The sequence below is a fragment of the Anolis sagrei genome, chromosome 4, assembly GCF_037176765.1.
Source record: "Anolis sagrei isolate rAnoSag1 chromosome 4, rAnoSag1.mat, whole genome shotgun sequence".
Classification (NCBI taxonomy): Eukaryota; Metazoa; Chordata; class Lepidosauria; order Squamata; family Dactyloidae; genus Anolis; species Anolis sagrei.
In genome coordinates, this window is record NC_090024.1 from 2,429,770 (window position 1) to 2,446,825 (window position 17,056).

Here is a 17,056-nt window from a genome sequence, read left to right on the forward strand (position 1 = left end):
GACATCGCTTTAACAGCTACAATGGGATGTGCTGGTGCCTTCCCAAACTACAACTTCTAGACATGTCTGTGAAAGTGGAATCAAACTGCATTAATTCTGCAGTGCAGATGCATCGCTTGCTTGCTTCGCTGGGCTGTTCTTTGTCCCGTCCGTGATGGGAGAGGCTCGGCCGGCGTTGCAACATATTTCCCGCGGCTGACCCACTTCTCCATTTTTGGGATTGCCTGCATTTCCTGCATATTCTTCGTCCCCAGGAACAAGGAGAGGCGATTATCACGGCACCAGCTTCTGCAGACCAGAGTCCAGTTTCTTTTATCTAGTGCATTATATATTATACTTTCTTTCAAGAGCAAGAATTGTCCAATTCCAAAGCAGGTATGGGCCAACTTCAGCCCTCCCTCCAGGTGTTTTGGACTTCAACTCCAACAATTCCTAACAGCCGCTAGGCTGTTAGGAATTGTTGGAGTTGAAGTCCAAAACACCTGGAGGGAGGGCTGAAGTTGGCCCATACCTGGTGTAGATGCACAAAAACATACTGCAAAGGACCGGGTTGTGGTGCAGCTGGTTGGGAGTCAGGTCGGAGTAAGCTCCCGACCATTTGTCTAGCTTGCTGTCGACCTTTGCAGCCCAAAAGACAGTTGCATCTGTCAAGTAGGAAATTTTGGATTAGGAAACCCAAAACACATGGAGGGAGGGCTGAAGTTGACCCATACCTGGATGCACAAAAAGCAAGCATACTGCAAAGGTTGTGGTGCAGCTGGTTGGGAGTCAGGTCGGAGTAAGCTCCCAACCATTTGTCTAGCTTACTGTCGACCTTTGCAGCCCAAAAGACAGTTGCATATGTCAAGAAGGAAATTTTGGATTAGGAAATCCAAAACACATGGAAGGAGGGCTGAAGTTTGCCTATACCTGGTGTAGATACACAATATTATTATTATTAATAATAATAATAATACCTTTATTTGTACCCCGCTACCATCTCCCCAAGGGACTCAGTGCAGCTTACATGAGACCAAGCCCGCAGTACATCAATAAAACGAAGGCAATAACAAAATAATCAATACAAAACAGTATAATAAATATCAAAACAAAAATAAACAATAAACAATAACAAAGCAGAGCACAAAAAGCAAACATGCTGCAAAGTTGAAGTCCAAAACATCTGGAGGGAGGGCTGAAGTTGGACCATACCTGGTGTAGATGCACAAAGCAGAGCCCAAAAAGCAAACATACTGCAAAGGTTGTGATGCAGCTGGTTGGGAGTCAGGTCGGAGTAAGCTCCCGACTATTTGTCTAGCTTGCTGTTGACCTTTGCAGCCCAAAAGACAATTGCATCTGTCAAGTAGGAAATTTAGGTGCTGCTTATATGGTGAGGCTAATTTAATAATAATAGTAGTAGTAATAATAATAATAATAATAATAATAATAATAATAATATTTATTTACACCCTGCCACCATCTCCCCAAAGGGGACTCAGGGCAGCTTACATAAGGCCAAGCCCAAAAATACAACATGACAAAAATACAAAGCAATGAAAAACTGCATCATGATAAAATACATCTATATAAATAAAAATGTAATGTTCGTTTGTGGGATTAACAGAACTCAAAACCCACTGGACAAGATGACACGAAATTTGGACAACACTCCTAACAGACCAACGAGTGACCATCATTCATAACCCCCCCCCCCAAAAAAAAACCCCAGTGGAAATGACTTTAAAAACCCCAAAAGATAAATGACGAAAAGATAAATGACATACAGAAAAAAGGGAAGGAAGGGGAAAAGAAGGAAGGAAGGAAAGAAAGAAAGAGAAGGAAGCATGGAAGCAAAGAGCGAAGGAAGGAAGGAAAGAAGTAGAGAAGGAAGAAAAAAAGAAATAGGAAAAGAAGGAAAGAAATGGGGAGAGAAAGAAGGAAACGGAAGGAAAGAAAAAAAGGAAAGAAATGGGGAGAGAAAGAAGGAAACGGAAGGAAAGAAAAAAGGAAAGAAATGGGGAGAGAAAGAAGGAAACGGAAGGAAAGAAAAAAAGGAAAGAAATGGGGAGAGAAAGAAGGAAACGGAAGGAAAGAAAAAAAGGAAAGAAATGGGGAGAGAAAGAAGGAAACAGAAGGAAAGAAAAAAAGGAAAGTAAGGAAAGAGGGAGCGAAGGAAGAAGAGAAAGAAAAAGGGAGGGAAGGAAAGAGAAAAGAAAGGATGGAAGCAAAAAGCAAAGGAAGGAAGGAAAGAGGCAGAGAAGAAAAAAAGAGAAAGGGAAGGAAAAGAAAAGAAAAAGGGAGGAAGGAAAGAGATAGAAAAGGAAGGAAGGGAGAGAAGGAAAGAAGAAAAGGGAAGGAGGAAAAGAAGGAGAGAGAGAGGGAGGGAAAGTTGGCCACATCAACGCGTGGCGGGTACAGCTAGTAAAGTAATAAAATAAAATAATAGTTGCAAAATAATATACTAAAGAAATAGAACACAAAGGGCGGGCCAAATGCCCAGGATAAAAGTGCTAAAATCCTGGATGAGTAATGGAAAATACTAATATTATTAATTTATGATGTCATAAAACTCTCCAGCAGTGTGCAAAAGAATGAGGAAGTACTTAGTTGTTGTTACAATTGGACGGTGAAGCAACAGCTCCCCTGGTGGCCGGAGTTTGAAGCATACCCTTATGAAGCTGGAAAATTGAATAGCCTCTGTGTGTGTGTCTATATATGTTGTGTGTCTTTGGCATTGAATGTTTGCCATGTATGTGTGCATTGTGATCTGCCCTGAGTCCCTTGCGGAGTGAGAAGGACAGAATATAAATACTGTAAATAAGATAAATAAGTTTTCTCAACTGAATGCAGGCTTGCACCACGTAAGGAAGAAGTGTGGCCTTCTCTCTTTGCTCATGAGGGTTCGCAGTAATAACTGCTTTCTATCACAAGATGTTCCACACCAGTGGCTTTTTGTGCAAGCGAAAACATGTGTTGCAAATGATGCAAATTCTGCTCTGGTTTTCTTTCCCCTGGAGTTTGGTTACGTTTACTTTGGTTTCTAATTTTAATTGTGTTCGTTAGCCCCGTCTTTGCTGTTTTTAGCAAACTTACTTAAGTGATTCCTCATTGTCCGAGTAGGAGATTAGGACATGGAACAATGGCTTCAAACTACAAGAGAGGAGATTCCATCTGAACATTAGGAAGAACTTCCTGACTCTGTGAGAGCCCTTCAGCAGTGGAACTCTCTGCCCCGGAGTGTGGTGGAGGCTCCTTCTTTGGAAGCTTTGAAACAGAGGCTGGATGGCCATCTGTCAGGGGTGCTTTGCATGCAATTGTCCTGTTTCTTGGCAGATTGGGGTTGGACTGGATGGCTCATGAGGTCTCTTCCAACTCTAGGATTCTATTATTGTCTTCCAAGATTAGTGTTTTGTCGGTAGGTCCACAGGTGACTGTGGAGCCCTATTCTTGATCTGCATCTTCTCCCACAGTGAGGGCATCTGTTTCCAGGTGGAAGGCGATCCTGGTTGGAGTTGGATTGACACACCATTCTCTTGGCACAGTTCTCTCTTTTGCCCTCCATGCCTATTCAAATTCTACAGCACTGCTGGTCACAGCTGACTTCCATTTTGGTGAATTTAAAAAATCAAAATACAACTTATTCTTATCTATTTTATCTGCACTTCTCCTTAATGTTATGAGCTGCTTTGAGTCTTGTTTAAGAGAGAAAAGCACTGCTTTACTCCTTCCGTTTTCTCCCCCTCATCCTGTTGTTTTTCTTGTTATTATTATTACTATTTATTTGTACCCTGCTCTCTCTCTCCCAAAGGAGACTCAAAGTGGCTTCGCATAAAAGCACCAGCATACGGTTGTTGTTGTTATTATTATTATTATTGACACAAAAGCACAGTATGTCACAGCAAACGAGATCTCTCTGCTGGATTTTGTATCACAGTCTGGATTCGAAAGTACTGACTCTTTGTCTGCTGTGCTTTGAAAAATTTATTATTTTATTGTATTATTATTATTATTATTATTATTACCCTGATTTTTCTCTACAAAAGGAGATTCAAAGCAACTTGCAACACCAAAGAGAAGGAATCTCCTTACCGGGTTATCTGATTTGACTGTTTGCGTGGCCTATGAATGCAAAAGATTTGTGCTAAGATTTCTTTTCCTTTTCCACAGGCCCAGGAAGTCAAAAGCGAGCCTCCCTGGAAGCCAGCTCCTCCGGTGTATTTTCCTCAAATGTTTCCTCTGCAAGGATGAGTGAGGGGGATCGGAGTTCTGCATCCCGCTGCCCGGGACTGGCCGGCAACTGGGAGACATAGAGCAAAGCATCAGAGGAGGTTCTGCTTGGGCTGCATGGACCCAGGGACACGCTGCTCGGGGTCTTTCCCAACCCAGTGTTGAGCCTGGGAGTGTGGGTCCTTTTCCAGAATCGGGACCCCTCCGGCTTGGAGCTGCTGCCCTCAGATCCTTGGTCTGGAAAACCCAAAGACAAGGAAGATGTCAGAGTCGCGGGTGAAGAGTGAGTATGGCACGTGGAATGGGAACGCTTTTGGCATTAATTGGCTTTATCATTCATTTTTTAAAAATAGTTTTTATTAAGTACTAGCTGTGCCCTGCCACGCGTTGCTGTGGCCTATAGTAAAACTTATCAAAGTTGAGGTAGATATCTGGACTATTATGTGTGTGCAGCGGCGGGGGGAATGATGGAGCCTGGGGTTGCGTGTGTGTGTGCGGCGGCGGGGGGAGTGGGGTTGCGTGTGTGTGTGCGGCGGCGGGGGGAGTGATGGAGCGTGGGGTTGCGTGTGTGTGTGCGGCGGCGAGGGAGTGATGGAGCGTGGGGTTGCGTGTGTGTGTGCGATGGCGGGGGAGTGATGGAGCATGGGGTTGCGTGTGTGTGTGCAGAGGCGGGGGGAGTGGAGTTGCGTGTGTGTGGTGGCAGAGAGAGTGATGGAGCATGCGGTTGCATGTGTGTGTGTGCGGCAGCGGGGAGTGATGTAGCGTGGGATGGCGTGTGTGTGTGCGGCGGCGGGGGGAATGATGGAGCCTGGGGTTGCGTGTGTGTGTGCAGAGGCGGGGGGAGTGGAGTTGCGTGTGTGTGGCGGCAGAGGGAGTGATGGAGCATGCGGTTGCATGTGTGTGTGTGCGGCAGCGGGGGAGTGATGTAGCGTGGGATGGCGTGTGTGTGTGCGGCGGCGGGGGGAGTGATGGAGCATGGGGTTGCGTGTGTGTGTGCAGAGGCGGGGGGAGTGGAGTTGCGTGTGTGTGGCGGGAGAGGGAGTGATGGAGCATGCGGTTGCATGTGTGTGTGTGCGGCAGCGGGGGAGTGATGTAGCGTGGGATGGCGTGTGTGTGTGCGGCGGCGGGGGAATGATGGAGCCTGGGGTTGCGTGTGTGTGCGGCGGTGGGGGGAGTGGGGTTGCGTGTGTGTGTGTGCGGCGGCGGGGAGAGTGGGGTTGCGTGTGTGTGTGCAGTGGCGGGGGGGGTGATGGAGCGTGGGGTTGCGTGTGTGTGTGCGGCGGCGGGGGGAGTGATGGAGCGTGGGGTTGCGTGTGTGTATGCGGTGGCGGGGGGAGTGATGGAGCGTGAGGTTGAGTGTGTGCGTGCGGCAGGGTGTGTGTGTGTGCGGGAAGCGGCGCGGTGGGGCTTGGAGTGGGCATGGCTTCTGCAGAGGGAACGTTGGCCAGAAGGCTGTGTGCGCGCGCCAGGGAACTTGCGGCTGGGCACCAATGCGCATGCTCAGTTGTTTTGCCGTTTTGTGAGTGTGTTGTTGTGTTGTTTTTCATTTTGAGTAGATATGTTTGTACCTTGTGAGTTGTGTTATGGGCATGGGAATTTTGGTTAAGTTTCATTGGAGAGTTTGTGAGTTTTGTTGTTTTGCCGTTTTGTGAGTGTGTTGTTGTGTCGTTTTTCATTTTGAGTAGATATGTTTGTACCTTGTGGGTTGTGTTATGGGCATGGAAATTTTGGTTAAGTTTTGTTGGGGGGTTGTGGAGTTTTGCTGTCCGGTTGAACCAACCTAACAGATTTATATATATAGATGTAATAACACAACCTGGAAACATGGCCAGACAGCCCGGAAAACTCACAGCAACCTAGGTGATTCTGTTTTGATTGAGTTTTGAGATGGTTGAACACAAGCTCAAGGTGCTCTGACAAAGGTCCTACTGGTCAGTCGTAAGGCCGAACAGGGCATAGGGTTACAGCCTGTGCTGGATGGAGTTACACTCCCCCTGAAGACACAGGTTCGCAGCTTGGGAGTGATCCTGGACTCATTGCTGAGCCTTGACCCCAGGTCTCGGCGGTGGCCGGGAGAACTTTTGCACAATTAAAACTTGTGCGCCAGTTGCGCCTGTACCTAGGGAAGTCTGATCTGGCCACAGTGGTCCATGCTCTTGTTACATCCTGTATAGACTACTGCAACACACTCCACGTGGGGTTGCCCTTGAAGACTATTCGGAAACTTCAACTGGTCGAGCGAGCGGCAGCCAGATTGCTCACCGGAGTGACATACAGGGAGCACCCCCCCCCCCCCCATTGTGCCAGCTCCACTGGCTGCCGGTTCAGTTCTGAGCACAATTCAAGGTGCTGGTTTTGACCTACAAAACCCTGTACGGGCAGATGTCTTCACTGTATCTGGTTGTGATCCCCAGGTTGTGCCAGTCCGAACGTATCTCCCTCTACGTCCCACCTCGGAGTCTGAGATCATCTGGGGAGGCCCTGCTCTCGACCCCACCACTGTCACAAGTGAGGCTGGTGGGGATGAGGAGCAGGGCTTTCTCAGTGGTGGCCCCTCACCTGTGGAACTCACTCCCGGGGGAAATTAGGGCGTCATCATCCCTCCTCTCCTTCAGGAGCAAGGTAAAGACGTGGTTGTGGGACCAGGCCTTTGGGCAATCTGACAATTAGAGAAGATAATCAGACGAGTATGACCAGGACTGACAATGTGGAATTGAAAATGGAACTATGAGATAGGGAACGCTGACCGTTTATGAGGAGGAATTGGGTTTGTATTGGTTTATTGATTTTATTGGTTTTTATAGTTGTAATGTAGGCATTGTTGTTTAACTGTGAATTGATGCTATTTCTGTTTTTGACTGTTATGTGATGGGAGCATCGAATTGTGCCTTTGCTTTGTAAGCCGCCCTGAGTCCCCTTCGGGGTGAGAAGGGCGGGGTAGAAGAAACCGAAATAAATAAATAAATAAATAAATGACTGCTGATTACAGGGAAAACCAGCTTTATTTATTTATCGTGTCATCAGCAACCACACCATTGCATTACATTTCTAACAGAACAAAACAAACACACAGATAAAAAACTCCACAAATTTTGCAAACGTGGTAGTTGATTAGATGTCCTTTGAGCAGTCTCTGGCCCCTTGGAGTGCCTCTGGTGTTGCCGCAAGGAGGTCCTCCATTGTGCATCATGTGGCAGGGCTCAGGTTGCATTGCAGCAGGTGGTCTGTGGTTTGCTCTTCTCCACACTCGCACGTCGTGGACTCCACTTTGTGGCCCCAATTTTTGAGGTTGGCTCTACATCTTGTGGTGCCAGAGCGCAGTCTGTTCAGTGCCTTCCAAGTCGCCCAGTCCTCTGTGTGCCCAGGGGGGAGTCTCTCATATGGTATCACCCATGGATTGAGGTGCTGCCACTTTTGGACTCTCGCTTGCTGAGGTGTTCCAGCAAGTGTCTCTGTAGATCTTAAAAACTATGTCTAGATTTAAGTTGTTGACGTGCTGGCTGATACCCAAACAAGGGATGAGCTGGAGGTGTCTCTGCCTTGGTCCTTTCACTATTGGCTGCTACTTCCCGGCGGATGTCAGGTGGTGCAATACCGGCTAGACAGTGTAATTTCTCCAGTGGTGTAGGGCGCAGACACCTCGTGCTAATTCGGCATGTCTCATTCAGAGCCACATCCACTGTTTTAGCGTGGTGAGATGTGTTCCACGCTGGGCATGCATACTCAGCAGCAGAGTAGCACAGCACAAGGGCAGATGCCTTCACTGTGTCTGGTTGTGATCCCCAGGTTGTGCCAGTCAGCTTTCGTATGATGTTGTTTCTATCACCCACTTTTTGCTTGATGTTCAGGCAGTGCTTCTTGTAGGTCAGAGCACGGTCCAGAGTGACTCCCAGGTATTTGGGTGTGCTGCAATGCTCCCGTGGGATTAGTAACACTATTTATTAGGAAAATGCCAGTTTTTGATTTGATTTTTTAATGAATGCATAGAAAATGCATAAGGATGTGGATGTAGGTGAACTACAACTCCCAGAATCATGGATCAATCCTCCTCAAATCAGGCCAGTATGTAGTTGGCTATGTTGGGGGTATGTGCCAAGTTTAGTCCAGATCTGTTGTGGGCTGGGTCCAGTGCTCTCTGGATAAGGGTGAACTACAACTCCCATATGCCAAGGACAGTCCAGATCCATTTTCGAAGGGGGTCTTGATGCAGGGTTGAACTACAACTTCCATCCTGTTGAATCAGGCCCCAAAACACGTCCAGTCTGATAAATTCTTCTGTGTTTGCTGTGTGCTGTAGGAAAGTGTAGGAAAGGGTTAAGGTAGAGGCAGTGGGCGGGGTCATGCAAATTCCACACAAGGAACCCTGGGATGCCTGCCTGTGATGGAGGAAAAATGTCAAATCTAGGATGTAATTCTCCCCAAATGAAAGCATTCCTTGGGTGGTGGGTTGCAGGGTTTGAGGAGGACATTGGCAATGTTTGGCTGCATGTTCATGGCACTCACTATAACCTGCCGGGAAGTAGCAGCCAATAGTGAAAGGACCAAGGCAGTGACATCTCCAGCTCATCCCTTGTTTGGATCTCAGCCAGCACGTCAACGACTTAAATCTAGAAATAGTTTTCTAAGATCTACAGAGACATTTGCTGGAACACCCCAGCAAGCAAGAGTCCAAAAGTGGCAGGCTCAAACCCAGAACCTCAATCAGTAGCTAAGACCAAATGAGAGACTCCCCCCTGGACACACAGAAGACGGGGCGACTTGGAAGGCGCTGAACAGACTGCGCTCTGGCACCACGAGATGCAGAGCTAACCTCAAGAAATGGGGCCACAAACTGGAATCCATGACATGCGAGTGCGGAGAAGAGCAAACCACTGACCACCTGCTGCAATGCAACCTGAGCCCTGCCACATGATGCACAAGGGAGGACCTTCTTGCAGCAACACCAGAGGCACTCCAAGGGGCCAGACACTGGTCAAAGGCATGATCATCAAGTTTGCAGACGACACCAAATTGGGAGGGATAGCCAATGCTCCAGAGGACAGGAGCAAGATTCAAAACGATCTCGACAGATTAGAGAGATGATTGGCCAAAACTAACAAAATGAAGTTCAACAGGGACAAATGCAAGATACTCCACTTTGGCAGAAAAAGTGAAATGCAAAGAGACAGAATGGGGGACAATGCCTGGCTCAAGAGCAGTACGTGTGGAAAAGATCTTGGAGTCCTCATGGGGAGGAAGGGGAACATGAGCCAACAATGTGATGTGGCGGCAAAAAAAGCCAATGGGATTTTGGCCTGCATCAATAGGAGCCTAGTGTCTAGATCTAGGGAAGTCATGCTACCCCTCTATTCTGCTTTGGTTAGACCACATCTGGAATATTGTGTCCAATTCTGGGCACCACAATTCAAGAGAGATATTGACTCTAAGCTGGAATGTGTCCAGAGGAGGGCGACTCAAATGATCAAGGGTCTGGAGAACAAGCCCTATGAGGAGCGGCTTAAGGAGCTGGTCATGTTTAGCCTGAAGAAGAGAAGGCTGAGAGGAGACATGATAGCCATGTATAAATATGTGAGAGGAAGCCACAGGGAGGAGGAGGGAGCAAGCTTGTTTTCTGCTTCCCTGGAGACTAGGACGCAATGGAACAATGGCTTCAAACTACAAGAGAGGAGATTCCATCTGAACATGAGGAAGAACTTCCTGACTGTGAGAGCCGTTCAGCAGTGGAACTCTCTGCCCCGGAGGGAGTGTGGTGGAGGCTCCTTCTTTGGAAGCTTTGAAGCAGAGGCTGGATGGCCCTCTGTCAGGGGTGCTTTGAATGCAATATTCCTGCTTCTTGACAGAATGGGGTTGAACTTTTCCAACTCTTTGATTCTATGAGGGGTAGGGGGAGAAGGTGGTGGTGGTTGTTTTGCTTCTCAAAGGGTTAGCAGAAGGGAGGCTGGATGGCCATCTGTCAGGGGTGATTTGAATGCAATATTCCTGCTTCTTGGCAGAATGGGGTTGGACTGGATGCTGGCCCAGGAGGTCTCTTCCAACTCTAGGATTCTAGGATTCTATAATCGAATGCCAAGCTTTGTTTTGATTGTGTGTCATAACCTACAGTTTGAGGCTTGAATTTCCTGCAAGGCAAAGGGATGGTTCTGCAGCCAGGTCTCTTCCTTTGCTTTGGGTTTGCTCACCCTTCCCACCTGATGGCAATGAACCTCTTGGCTGGGTCTCAGACCGGCTGGGTCTAGATCCCGGAATGCTTCGGAGGAATGCTGAATTGCAACAGGGCTGGGAGGTCAGAGAGGCTGGGCTTGTGCCGCAGGGCTTCCCGCTTGGCTGCAGGCCCAGCAAGGTTGACCAACGGACCGCAATGGGCAGCTGACCTTCCTTTCTCTGGCCTCTGCCTCTCCACCTCCGTCCTTCTCCATTGCCTTCAATTTCCTTCCTCCTGGTCACACTCCAAGGGAGCAAGAATGCTGCTCCGACCAGCTGCTTGTCATATTTCTCGTCTGCTGATTAATTTCTGAAAACACAGGGGTTTTTTTTTGCATTTTTAAGAGAGAGAAAAAGAAATGCAAAGACATGAAACAGCAAGGAGGAAGTGCAAGAAAGGTAGGCATAGGGTGCAACTCCACTGTGGGATTTAATGCAGTTTGACACCACTTTAGCTGCAATGGCTCAATGCAACGGAATCATGGCAGTTGGAGTTTTGCAAAGTTTTTCGTTGTCACTGCCTCACCAAAGTATAAATCCCAGGATTTCAAAGCATGGATGTATAGCAGTTAAAGTGATGTCAAACTGCGTTAACTCCACAGTGTAGATGCACCGCTAGGCATTGCCTTCAGTTTCCTTCCTGCTGGTCACACTCCAAGGGAGCAAGAATGCTGTTCGGACCAGCTGTTTGTCATATTTCTTGTCTGCTGATTAATTTCTCAAAACACGTTTTGTTGCATTTTTAAGAGAGAGAAAATATAATAATAATAATAATAATAATAATAATAATAATAACAACAACTTTTTTATACCCCCGCCAACCATCTCCCTAAGAGGACTCAGGGCGGCTTACAAGGGACAAGCCCAAAAATTACAAATAAAACAAAACGAATTAAATATTTTGTTTGTTTTAAATATTTAAAAAATCACAATTGTAAACAACATCAAAACAATATGGCTGAGAAAAAGAACATAGCTGAGGTTCAAGATCAATGAGTACAAAAGGAAATATAAATATAATAATAATAATAAGAAATATATATTTATTATTATTATTATTATTATTATTATTATTATTATTATTATTACAAAAAGAAAGGCAAAGACATGAAACAGCAAGTTTGACACCACTTTAGCTGCAATGACTCAATGCAATGGAATCATGGCATTTGGAGTTTTGCAAAGTTTTTTTGCTTTCCCTGCAAAAGTGTGCCTCACCAAAGTATAAATCCCAAGATTTCAAAGTATGGAAGTGTACCAGTTAAAGTGGTTTTTCTGTGCGTGTGTGTGTCAGGAGCGACTTGAGAAACTGCAAGTCGCTTCTGGTGTGAGAGAATTGGCCATCTGAAAGGACTTTACCTCTGATGTTTTGATGTTTGACCATCCTTGTGGGAGGCTTTTCTTATGTCCTCACAGGGGGAGCTGGAGCTGACAGAAGGAGCTCATCCATGCTCTCCTCAAATTCAAACCACTGAACTATTGGTCTTCAGTTCTGCCAGCACAAGGGCTGTCCTGACCTGTCAGTCTTCAAGTCCGGTCAGCACCAGTTGTGGTGCAGCTGGTTGGGAGTCAGCTGTATTAAAATCACTACTGACCTGAAAGGTCATGAGTTTGAAGCCAGCCTGGGATGGGAGTAAGCTCCCGACCATTTGTCTAGGTTGCTGTCAATCTTTGCAGCCCGAAAGACAGTTGCATCTGTCAAGTATGTGCCTATTGTGATTTTACACATTGTTATGTATCCACATGTTTTATTTAATTATGATGTTGTTGTTTATTGTTTGCGTTTTCGGTTTGCGTTTTCGGTTTTACTCTGTTGTAATTTGTTGTTTGGGCTTGACTTCATGTAAGCCACTCCGTGTCCAAATTGGGGAGATGGTGGCGGGGTATAAATAATAATAATAATAATAATAATAAAGTAGGAAATTTAGATACCGCTTATGTGGAAAGGCTAATTTAATTTACAACGCCATAAAAATCTCCAGCAGCGAGCAAAAGAATGAGGAAGTACTCCATCAGTGTCACTAGTGGACAGTGAAGCGACAGCTCCCCCAGTGGCCAGAATTCAAAAAGCATACCCTCATGAAGTTAGAAAGTTAAATAGCCTCTGTGTGTCTGTCTATATATGTTGTGTGACTATGGCCAAAACCAAAGCCAAAACCAAGGTTACAACAACATCTGTTATAGAACTCCAGTATGCTGATGACAACATCGTCTGTGCACATTCAGAAGAAGATCTACAAGCCACTCTAAATACCTTCGCAGAAGCATACAAGAAGCTCGGCCTGTCACTGAACATCGAGAAAACCAAAGTGCTCTTCCAGCAGTCACCGGCCAACCCCTCCCCAATGCCAGAGATGCAGCTTAATGGTGTCACATTAGAAAATGTTGATCATTTCCGCTCCCTTGGCAGCCACTTCTCCACCAAAGTCAACATCGACACTGAAATACAACACCGCCTGAGCTATGCAAGTGCAGCATTTTTCCGAATGAAGCAGAGAGTGTTTGAGGACCGGGACATCCGTAGGGAGAACAAGGTGCGTGTCTATAAAGCTATTGTCCTCCCAACCCTGCTCTACGCCTGCGAAACGTGGACTGTCTACAGACATCACATGCAACTCCTGGAATGATTCCATCAGTGCTGCCTCCGGAAAATCCTGCAAATCACTTGGGAAGACAAGCGGACCAACGTCAGCGTGCTGGAAGAAGCAAAGACCACCAGCATTGAAGTGATGGTCCTCTGCCATCAACTCCACTGGACCTGCCACGTTGTCCGGATGCTTGACCACCGTCTCCCAAAGCAGTTGCTCTACTCCGAACTCAAGAACGGAAAACAGAACGTTGGTGGACAGGAAAAGAGATTGAAAGATGGGCTCAAAGCCAACCTTAAAAACTCTGGCATAGACACTGAGAACTGGGAAGGCCTGGCCCGGCCCTTGAACGCTCCAGCTGGAGGTCAGCTGTGACCAGCAGTGCTGCAGAATTCAAAGAGGCGCAAATGGAGGGTGAAAGAGAGAAACGTGTCAAGAGAAAGGCGCGTCAAGCCAACCCTGACCAGGACTGCCTTCCGTCTGGAAACCGATGCCCTCACTGCGGGAGAAGATGCAGGTCAAGAATAGGGCTCCACAGCCACCTACGAACCCACCCCCAGGACACTGAACTTGGAGGACCATCATCCTTGGACTGCGAGGAATCGCCTAAGTAAGTAAGTTTCTATGGCATTGAATGTTTGCCATGTATATGTGCATTGTGATCCACCCTGTGTCCCCTGCGGGGTGAGAAGGGCAGAATATAAATACTGTAAATAATAAATAAATACATAAATAAACAAATAACAACTTAACCCATGCGCCATTGTATAATAATAATAATAATAATAATAATAGTAACAAATAAATAAATAACAACTTAACCCATGCGCCATTGTATAATAATAATAATAATAATAATAATAGTAACAAATAAATAAATAAACAAATAACAACTTAACCCATGCGCCATTGTATAATAATAATAATAATAATAATAATAATAGTAACAAATAAATAAATAACAACTTAACCCATGCGCCATTGCATAATAATAATAATAATAATAATAATAATAGTAACAAATAAATAAATAAACAAATAACAACTTAACCCATGCGCCATTGCATAATAATAATAATAATAATAATAATAATAATAGTAACAAATAAATAAATAAACAAATAACAACTTAACCCATGCGCCATTGTATAATAATAATAATAATAATAATAATAGTAACAAATAAATAAATAACAACTTAACCCATGCGCCATTGCATAATAATAATAATAATAATAATAATAGTAACAAATAAATAAATAAACAAATAACAACTTAACCCATGCGCCATTGTATAATAATAATAATAATAATAATAATAGTAACAAATAAATAAATAACAACTTAACCCATGCGCCATTGCATAATAATAATAATAATAATAATAATAGTAACAAATAAATAAATAAACAAATAACAACTTAACCCATGCGCCATTGTATAATAATAATAATAATAATAATAATAATAGTAACAAATAAATAAATAACAACTTAACCCATGCGCCATTGTATAATAATAATAATAGTAATAGTAACAAATAAATAAATAAACAAATAACAACTTAACCCATGCGCCATTGTGTAATAATAATAATAATAATAGTAATAGTAATCATACAGTAAAGCGGATTCTAGATTGTTCGTTTTCATACTTAGGTTCTTCTTCCTTTCTGTGGTCCAGACTCCATGTCATGAAATAAAAGGAATTTTAAAAATGACCCAAAAGGGTAATTAAACCCTGAGCGTAGAAGCCGGCTGCTTAGCAGCGTCCCTGTGATAATGGATTTTCCTTCAGTTCTTCCATTAATACAGAAGCCCTTGATTTTGAAGAGCTTGGCTTGATGGAGATGGTGACCTTGTGGCTTTCTTTCCATTCTGTAATAATCGTCGTCCTCTTTCTCCTTGAAGGGCAAATAAGACCATATTGGTTTTAGAAGGGAATTGGAATGGCGGAGAATCCAAATAAAATCCCAACTCGTTTCAAATGTACTTCTAAGCCAGGCCTGGACAAACTTTGGTTCTCTAGGTGTTTTGGACTTCAAGTCCCAGCCTCTGTTTACAATCCTCTAGAGAAGGTATCATAGAATCCTAGAGTTGGAAGAGATCAGGTGGACCATCCAGTCCAACCCCATGCTGCCAAGAAGCAGGAAAATGGCATTCAAAACCCCCATAACAGATGGCCATCCAGCCTCTGTTAGGAATTGTGGGAGTTGAAGTCCAAAACACCCGGAGGGAGGGCCGAAGTTGGCCCGTACGTGCTCAGGAAGGGCCATGGAGGTGAATGAAAGCACTTGGTGATTCTGGAAAAGTGTCCAAAGCCTCTTTTTCCTCCACCACACTCCAGGGCAGAGAGTTCCACTGAGAGCTGTTCAGCAGTGGAACACTCTGCCCCGGAGTGTGATGGAGGCTCCTTCTTTGGAAGCTTTTAAACGGGCTGGATGGCCATCTGTCAGGGGTGATTTGAATGCAACATTCCTGCTTCTTGTCAGGGGGTTGGACTGGATGGCCCATGAGGTCTCTTCCAACTCTTTGATCCTATGATTCTATGATTCTTCTCTTCCAGAGCTGGCCACTACCCTGATGGATGCCACCACGGATAAGGACCCGCTGGTCCACGAGCAGATCTTCAGCGCCTTGTGCTACTTGGGCGGGCAGGAGCCGGAGGAGATCTTGCACGCCTGCGAGGAGTACCTTCGGCAGCATGACAAGGTGAGGCCAGACGCCCACAAAGAGTAACAACAACAACAATAATGTTTTGTAACACATTTTTTATCAGTATCATTTCCTAATTGGTTCTATTATAATAAACATGGGAAATGTTTATTCAACTACCAAAACGTTGTCTTTGCACAATGGACATCCTGCAGTAACACCTTATATTATACTATGTTCATTATTATATTTATTATAATATTATTATAATATATTACACTATATATGTGTTTTTATGTTTTTAAATTGAATATTGTTGTTTTTAGATGTTGTAAACCGCAATGAGTCGCCGACTTAGGCTGAGATATTAGCGGTATACAAGTGTAATAATAAATAAATAAATAAATAATAATATTATTATAATATATTGCACTCCTTTCCCTCTTGAAATCGCCCAACACTCTTCTCTCTCTCCTTCCCTCTTCTCAGCTGGCCTACCCGCACCGGATCATCATCCTGAGGGCCATGGAGGCGGTGGTCAAGGGCAGCCTGTCCCAGCTGGACAAGAGCACGGCCAAGGTCGTCATCTTCCTGGCCTCCAACGAAATGACCAAGTCCAAGGTACCCCCCTTTGGGGCACTTCCTTTCCCGTCCCGCCACGGTCAGTGGATTGGAGGATCCTTACCCGTGTCATGACCGAACTTTAGAGCGGCATAAGAGTAATTTACTCGAATTTAATGCTCACCTTTTTTTGGCTAAATCACCTTCCCAAGTCTAGGGTGCACGGTAGATTTGCATAATATGGTAATGCTGTACTGCTGGCAATTGGTCTTGCTGAGATCTGTAATGTGGTGAGGCATCCGCGCTCTTTGGCCGAGAAGGCTCAAGACCTTGTCAAACTATATCCCGCACGACTCCATAACATTGAAACAAGGTACTTAAAGTGGATTCATTTTGCAGCAGTTTCTTTTCCATTGCTGGAAGCTTTCGTGCTCTAATACTTTTGCTTTTGAAGAAGGAATGCTAAGCAAGCAGCACCTGTAATGTCCATATTACAGAGAGTGTCCTTTTTGTCACTACTGCACATGACATTACTCAGCAAAAACTTTTTTTTGGTCTCAGGATTTTGAAAGTCGAGGTGTGCATTAGAGCTTGAGTAAATATGGGTCTTATTGGCTTATTCTTTCACCTGAGCATTCAACGGAGGAACCATATCGAGGGAATAAACAGTCCTGTTGCTAACTGGCTTGTGCTGCTCTGACTTCTGTTAGGAAGAGAGATGGGTCACATCTGCACTGTCTCATTTCTCTTGCAGGGTTTTGCACTTCATTCTGCACTATAAACTGCAGCGTGTTGGCTTCTGGACTTTTTAGTCCTTTGACATTTATCCGAGCTGGGGAACCCCTT

At 45.0% G+C, this 17,056-nt stretch overlaps 1 protein-coding gene across 4 annotated transcripts in view; it reads left to right on the forward strand.

Annotated features, from left to right (window-relative positions):
* MROH1 (maestro heat like repeat family member 1) overlaps positions 1-17,056 on the forward strand; it is a 127,909-nt gene that overhangs the window by 15,847 nt on the left and 95,006 nt on the right. For all 4 annotated transcript variants that reach the window (XM_067467207.1, XM_067467206.1, XM_067467209.1 and 1 more), the window contains exons 2-4: positions 4,147-4,489; positions 15,561-15,706; positions 16,139-16,270. In XM_067467207.1, the coding sequence (XP_067323308.1) occupies positions 4,468-4,489; positions 15,561-15,706; positions 16,139-16,270 (300 nt within the window). In that variant the 5' untranslated portion in view covers positions 4,147-4,467. The remainder of the gene's footprint in view (positions 1-4,146; positions 4,490-15,560; positions 15,707-16,138; positions 16,271-17,056) is intronic.